The sequence below is a fragment of the Corvus brachyrhynchos genome, unplaced genomic scaffold (genome assembly GCF_000691975.1).
Source record: "Corvus brachyrhynchos isolate BGI_N302 unplaced genomic scaffold, ASM69197v1 scaffold215, whole genome shotgun sequence".
NCBI classification, from domain to species: domain Eukaryota; kingdom Metazoa; phylum Chordata; class Aves; order Passeriformes; family Corvidae; genus Corvus; species Corvus brachyrhynchos.
The window spans coordinates 957,112-964,845 of NW_008237887.1; the positions used below are offsets into that span (position 1 = coordinate 957,112).

The 7,734-nt window shown below is 53.2% G+C and overlaps 1 protein-coding gene across 1 annotated transcript in view; it reads right to left on the reverse strand.

Annotated features, from left to right (window-relative positions):
- Window positions 1-7,720, reverse strand: part of ZMYND12 (zinc finger MYND-type containing 12) — a 14,552-nt gene extending 6,832 nt beyond the window's left edge. Inside the window, exons 1-3 of the mRNA XM_008632468.2 lie at window positions 7,520-7,720; window positions 6,158-6,299; window positions 978-1,149 (exon numbers count right to left, since the gene is read on the reverse strand). Coding sequence (XP_008630690.1) covers window positions 978-1,149; window positions 6,158-6,299; window positions 7,520-7,602 — 397 coding nt within the window. The 5' untranslated portion in view covers window positions 7,603-7,720. The remainder of the gene's footprint in view (window positions 1-977; window positions 1,150-6,157; window positions 6,300-7,519) is intronic.
- Window positions 7,721-7,734: the final 14 nt, after the last annotated feature.

Below are 7,734 nucleotides of genomic sequence, written 5' to 3' on the forward strand. Positions count from 1 at the left end.
GGGGCCACCCACGGCTTCTCTGGGCACCCTGTGCCAGGGCCTCACCACCCTCACAGCCAAGGATTCCTTCCCAGCACCCCATCTGACCCTGCCCTCTGGCAGTGGGAAGCCATTTCCCCCTTGTCCTGGCACTCCAGACCCTCATCCAAAGTCCCTCTCCAGCTCTCCTGGAGCCCCTTTAGGCCCTGGAAGGGGCTCTGAGGTCTCCCTGGAGCTTTCTCTTCTCCAGGTGAACACCCCCAGCTCTCCCAGCCTGGCTCCATGGCAGAGGGTCTCAATCTCTCTGGAACACGTGGCCTAGACCAGTCCACTCTGGGCAGGCACTGATGACTCGCACCTTGTCACACTGGAATTACTCACAGGATTTTTTCTCCCTGCTCTCACCACGCCATTTAGACAACCCCTGAGCCAGCTCCGTTGCGCCAGCGGAGCATTGTGCGTGCTCCTGGAATGGCAGTGATTTACAGGGATCTCTTGCTGGGAGAGCAGCTCCCATGCCCTCATTTGCCATGTTTTCCAAAGCACACAATGAGAAAAGGCTCTGCTCAGGCAGAGAAAGATTTGTGAATGAACCGGGGAGTTCTTCGGGTGCAATGGCCTCTGAAATGTTTGCTGGTTCCCTGAGATAAGAGCACAACCAATCACCTTCGGGAATTTAATGCTTTGGAGAGTCACCCGAGGCCACGGAGGTAAAGAACAGACTTTCATAAGGCTTCTCTTGTGGGAATTGGTGGAGAGGGAGAAGACATTTCATTTGCTTTCATTGATCTCCTGAGTGCTGAGAGATTCTTTTCCCCAGAGCCACAGAAAAGGGGTGTGAGGGGGGTGTGTGTTTGGGACGGCTCAAATCTCTGCAATGCCCTTGAGGCAGAGCAGGGCCCAGAGCTGCTCCTTCCCAGATAAATGGCAAATGGAAACCAGAAACCTGACCCGGGAGGCCTTGCCCTTGCCAGCATTCCCATGTAGACAATGCTCACCCGTGGAGGCCTCAGCCAGGAGCAGATAGATGGGCACGAGCTGCATGGAGCCAGAGCCGAACACTCTGGAGCTGAAGCGCAGTGCCTGCAGTGCTGCAGGAATTGCTTCCAGGGGCTTCCCTGCCCACACAAACCCCTGGGCTGTGCTCAACGCCACAGCAATGAGGGATTCCTGCAGGGAAACAGAGCAGGGGCAGAGTGAGAAAAGACAGGGAGAAAGGAAATCACAGAATCCCACAATGGTTTGGGTTGGAGGGACCTTAGAGCCCATCTCAACCCATCCCCTCCCATGGGACACCTTCCACTAGACCAGGTGGTTACAGATGCACAGGGTCTTTTTAAAATCGAGTTTTCAAGTTATAAAGCATCAATTGTAATGTAGTTTGTGGCTGTAATTAACAGACAGACATTAAAGCTGTCATATTAGAGCATATTAGAGTCTGGCTCCGTTCCTGCTCCGAGCAGGAACAGCTTTGGACATCCTCACAGGTCATGTGGTGTCTTCTGGGACGAAGAATCCTTTACACCTCCTGACAAGGTCTCATAAGGCTGCAGCAATAAAAGCTGTGAAGCACAGAAAACGATCATCACAAGACCAGAAAGGAGATTAGAGCCAGGGGCCCCAGCGTGACTCAGAGCCAGCCAGGCCCCGTGGTTCCAGCACGGCACATCTCCAACTGCTGGAGACACGGCCAGCGAGTGAGGAGAGAGCTCCTCACAGGGAACTGCAGCTTCATCCCACCCTCTCCTGGCTGGTCCTGGGCTGAGATTTTGTGTGCAGAGTCTGAAAACTGGTCAAAATCAGAATGTGTTACACTCACCAAATCTATCCCCAGCCGGAGTTGGTGGTGCAGCAGCTTCTGCAGCCTTTGTCAGAGTTTGTCAGAATCCGTAACTTATCCTGTATTTATCCATGTATAGCTGCTCCCTGCCTTTTGCTGTTCCTACCAGTCCACACCATTTGGCCTCTCCACTGTTAGCAGCTGATGCAATTGCCAGCTCCACAAACAGATCTTCATCCCAATGCCTGCTCCCTGCCAGGAGCTGTGCATGCTGTGCCCTTACAGGGATGCCAAGGAAAAAGCGCCAGGATCCTTGCAGAATCCCAGAATCCCAGAAAGGTTTGCGCTGGGAGGGGCCTTAAAGCTCATCTTTTCCACCCCCTGTCATGGGAAGGGACATATTCCACTAGACCAGGTTGCTCAGAGCCCCAGCCAGCCAGCTACTAACACTTCTTCATCAGCTTTTCCCAGCAGTGGTGCAGCAGGAAAGGTGCCTGAGAAGCAGTGGTGCTGCTGGAGAGCAGTGGGACCCTGAGAAAACACCAGTTCCCCCCTTTATCACCCTCTGCCACCAGCTGGGGCTGAGCTGAGCAGACACACCAATCTCAGAGCTCCTGGAGGCCAGGCTTTGGCATTTGGCTGAGCTTGACCTGCTTGGAGTGAGGCAGAGTTGTGCCATGGGTGAAGGAGCAACTCTGGGACAGCCTGTGAGTGTTTCCTGGAGATCCTGGCTCAGGTGAAGAGACACCTGTTTGGATAAATGCAATTGTGGAAGAACACAGCCCAGAGCAACAGCCCCATCTCCAGTGAGGAGAGCCAGGAGCCAGAAAACACAGCACCCATTCCTGAGCTACCAGAACATGGAGAGGGGAAAGGCAGGTTTTCCAGAGAAGCTGTGGCATCCCTGGAAATGTTCAAGGCCAGATTGGACAGGGCTTAGAGCAACCTGGGGTAGTAGAAGGTGTCCCTGCCCTTGGCAAGAGGTGGAATGAGATGGACTTTAAGGTCTTTTCCACCCCAAACCAATTTGGGATTCTGTGAAACACAAACTATGTCCAGGGAGCAGGTGGTGCCCAGGAGAAAACCAGCATATGCTTGGGGCAGCAGCAGGAAAAGCTGGTATTTCTCAGGCTCTCTGTGCCAGTCTGGTGCAACCAGCGCAGACCCTGGTGCATGGGCATCGCCCAGATTGGCATCTGGGAGGTGCTGGAGATCGGGATCATTCTTTTTTTACTCTATTGTCAATGGTACCATCGCTGCTTCCCATGGCCTGAAACATCTGCAGTGAGGACAAGCTGGGGGTTGGACTCTGGCACAGCTTCCAGGAGGAAAAGGAAGGGCAGGAGGCAAGAGGAGCCCTGGAGCGGTGAATATTTCCGACCACAGTTCCAAGCCTTGGAGGATGGTTTCCTTTGGCCCTGAGGAGCCCTGGGGGAATAGTTCCTTTTGGCCCTGCCCTGGTTTCCCCCTTGCCCCTGGCCCTGTCACTTTGGGCTCTTTCCATGTGTGTTGCAATTTGAGGTTTCTCTGAAGGCGCTGCCACACAGTTTTTGGGGCTTGAGGGGGCTGAGGACCCCAGCTCTGCTCCAGGTGGGAGCCGGGGGTTGGGAACACACTCAGGGCTCAGTGCCACTTCCATTATTCACACTGAGGCACCAAAACTGATGGTGTGTCTGAAGAAATGAGGATTTCAGGAAGAGGGAAGGCTCCAGTGAGCTGGAGCTGAACCTACAGCCAGAGCAGTGCCGCGGCTGGCTGGGCTGGACCTTTTCCCATGCCCAGGAGCTGTGGGGAGCTGACATCACGCAGGCAGGTGAGGCTCTTCTCCAAACAGAAACTTGGAGTTCTGTCAGTTTGGAGGTGCTGTCTGCAGGCTCCCCCCTGGCTATGTTGACAGAAGCAGATTTCTATCAACAAAGCTTTGGAGCACAGATGAGGAATGAAACTCATAAAACCTCCTGGCTCCCAGCTCCCTGCTCCTTGAGCCACAGGGCATTTGGATGTGCCCAGGTTTCCCTGTGTCCTGACTGAGGCTGGAGCTCTGTGTTTTCTAAACAAACATGAGGCAGGAGTGGGTGAAGTACAGCAGAAATGTTCAAAAAGCAGCAAACCCACAGGCAGGCTTCGGGCAGAAGGTTTTTTCTCTGGTTACCATGAGACTGAAGAGCTTTTCCCTCAACTTCAAAGGCCTTTTTTGCATAGAATCCCAGACTGGTTTGGGTTGAAGGAACCCTAAGGCTCATCTCATCCCAACCCCTGCCATGGGCAGGGACACCTTCCTCTATCCCAGGTTGCTCCAAGCCCTGTCCAGCGTGGCCTTGGACACTTCCAGAGATCCAGGGGCAGCCACAGCTTCTCTTGGCACCCTGTGCCAGGGCCTCACCACCCTCACAGGGAAGAACTTTTTAAAGCACTTTTGTTAAATCTGCAATAGGAATGTGATGCAGCCAGTGAGACAAGGCACTGAATAACCTCCCCCTCTCCCAATATCTCTGAGCCAGCCCAGCCCCAACTTGGCTGTTCCAAACCCTGCCAGACAAAAAGGAACTTCCCCTCTTGCTGGGAAAGCCAGCAGATAACTGAGGGATTTCCCGTCTCCCTCCTTTCTTTGGAGAGAAGGAAAGCCAAGTGTCCCTGCACAGACCGTTCTCACAATCTATTTTATTTCAATAGGCTGGAGACAAAGGTCAAAGAGCAGATGTTGTTAAGGGTTGTTAAGGAACCTATAAAAATCCCCACTTCAGAAAAACCCTGGAGTCTGCTCTCCCCACCTTGCCCATGGAGCCATTCCCAGCCCAGGCTCCCGCTCCAGGCTGCTGTTTGCTGACCCAGTGTGAACCCCAATCAAGAGTGACTTTCTCTCCACCAGCCTCATCTTCCTGCTGTCTTTCCCTTCACCTAATTAAACCAGCAGATTAACTTCCAGCTAATGAAGGAGCACTTCCCTCAGCTGGCAGCCACGTGGCCTGTTGGAATGTATGGAGATAATTTTAGTTGCTGTAAAGTCAGTGATGTAATCAGTGTCAACATCAGTGTTCAATAGCAGGGGAGCTTCTTGGAACAGCTTCAAGCACTTCTGGATGCAAAATCCTGCCACAGCCCCGTGACACCCATTTTAACCTTCCTTGCAGGCTTTATAAAGAACAACTTAAACAGAACCTAGAACTAAGGAAGTTTTTCATTTTCCCTTTGGGACACACTGGCCTGACACACCTTCCGTGGACTTTGCTCAACAGTCTCACCTGGGATTTTCAGCCAGACAGAAGTTCCCAAACCAGCCTGTGATATCATTGCCCAATTCCTGTAAAACCAAAAGGAATCTGCTGCCTAAAGCCTGTCATGAGCTCTCACCAAGCAGAACTTTTGCCTTTGGACTTTGTCTTTCTGGAAGCTCCCAAGACAGGTGACAGAAATGAGCTGGTCCCCAAAGCCCCACAGTTGGGCCAGAAACACCTTAAAAATAATAATTCCTATAAAATTCAAGATTAGGGATGTTATTTTCAGTGGCACCATTGGATTGTTCCAAGTCCACTGCGTGCTGCCCCATTATTCTGTGTCTGGGAGTTGTTATAGAGGGAAAATTATTTCCATAGGGAGGATTTTCAGGAGCAGATGCAACTGGGTGGGTTATTTTAGCAACAATGTGGAACGGCAGCTCCTGCCACTCCATAAACAGAAAAAGAAGGAGTTGCAAACCACTGGGGCTGGAAAGGAGCTGCACATCTGCACATCCCTGAGGCCTGATGGAGATAAAAGGCTGCACTTAGTGGGAAAGGGTGTTCCAAGTTGGTCAGGAAAACAAAGGGAGGGGACTTGGTTTCTTTGCCTCTCTGCTCTGGGAAAGAGGATACCCTCCCATCAAACAGCCTGGGAGAAGCAAAGCTCAGCTGGATCCTGGACTAATCAGGGTGATGGACCAACTCCCTGGCAGGGTGGGAAATCCAGGACTGCTGCTGCCCGAGGAAGTTCAGGACACCAAATAAACACTTGGTGGAAAAGGCTGGAGGCTCAGGAGTGACAGAGAAGATAATCCCACTCCCCTTACTTTTGAGGTTTTGTTTTAAAAAAACAACCCCCAAACCTCCGCAATCAAGTCCCAAATCAACCAAGGAGGTGCCATCCTCTTCTTTGGGAGCATCCAGATGGAGGAATTCTAAAGGGGTGGATACTGTGAAGGCAAAAGCCCTGCTTGGTTTTAGGCAAGAAATTCCTTTCAGTTTTATAGGAATTGGGCAGTGACAGCCCAAGCTGCTTTGGAGACTCCTGTGTGGCTGAAAATTCCAGGTGAGCGCAGTCTGCCCCCGGTGTGTCCCACGATGTACAGCCAGGGTAGGGAGAGGAGCTGGAATTCCTTCCCTGGCAGCACTTTAAAGTTGTGCTTGTTCCTCCCGCACCCACCTGCCTCCTCAGCAGCTGCTCCTTGCCAAGTTTTCTGTCTTTTTCAGAATGGAAACAGGGCTGGGGCCCGAGGACTGGGAGGAGCAGCTGGCAGATATGGCCATGGATGCTGATCCAGTCGGTTCTCTGGTGGGAGACATCACTGGCAAAACAAGGGGAGAAGGATACTGATATTTGCTGGGATATGATGTAAGGAAAGATTATTCCCTACTGTATTTCAGGACTTTCTCCACAACAATTACCCACAGCCCCTGGGCTGTTTACAGGGCGCCCAGTACATGATATTTCCAAATGTTTCCATTCCACAGTGCTGTCCTGCCACATCTCCACAGTTCTCTGTGTTAAAATCCTTATTTAAATCACTCCCTGAACTTCTGATACAGCAAGGTTTGAGCAAGTCCCTGGGTTCCAACACTGGAAAAACAAAAACCACAAACCAACCCACACCAGGTCACTGTGGGAACAGGGAATGTTCTGGAATTCAGTGACTGCTCTGAGGGCATCTGAGGCATGTTTGTGTGACACTCCAGAGCTCCCGGCTCTGTTGCCTCCCTGATGCAGGAGCCACTGGAAGGGAGCAGGAACATCCCAGGTGAGTGTGTCTGCTCCAGTTGCTGCTGCCCTGCTGGCTGAGCTCTACCCTGGGCCCTCTCCAGGCTCCCAGGCTCCATTCTGAGTCTGGTCCCTGCCTCCTGAGCCCATCCCTGCCGGCTGAGCTTTGTCTCAGATCTCATCCCTGAGTCCTGGGCTTTGTGGAGGTTGTCCCTGTACTGAGCCTCATTCCAGGGATAATCCCTGCCTGTTGCCTATGTCCCAGACCACATCCCAAGCTTTGTCCCTGTCTCTCTGTCCTTGCTCTGTACCTGCCTCCTACGTTTCATCCTGGGCCTTCTCCACGTGTCCTGAGCCTCATTCTGTGGCTGGTTCCTGCTTCCTGGGCCTCACCCTGGGCCTTCTTCCAGTGCCCTATGCCTCATCCTGGGGCTAATGCCTGCCTCCTGCCCTGTTCCTGTGTCCCAGAACACATCCCGAACTTTAATCCTGTCTCTCAGCCCTTGCCCTGGGCCAGTCCCTGCCTCCCAGCCCTTTCTCCTGTGTCCTGAGTCTTGTCCTGGGCCTGTTCCTGCCTTTTGTGCCACATCCTGGGCCTCGTGTTCTGAGCCTTGTTGTGTCCTGCCTCTCGTCCTGTCCCAAGTCTGTTCCTGCCTCCTCCTTCCTGGGCCTCATCCTGAATCCCAAGCCTTATCCCAAGCTTTCTGCCTGTGCCTCGAGCCTCACCCTGGAGCTAATCCCTGGCCTCTGCCCTGTCCCTGTGCCCTAGACATCATCCTGCTCCCAGGGCCTCCCCCCGGAGTCTCTCACCAGTAGTAGGTGAGGCGGCAGCCGGGGCAGCGCAGCGGGGCCGTTCGGGCCCCGCACAGTTCGCAACGCGGGAGCCCCGCCATGGCCGGCCCTGAACCCTCGACGCGTCCCTGGTTACCGGGGTGACGCTTCCGGCGAGGCGGAAATACGTCACTTCCAATAAACACTAACGACAGCGCTGGCTTGCCGTTGCGAAGGCAACACTTCCCGTACGG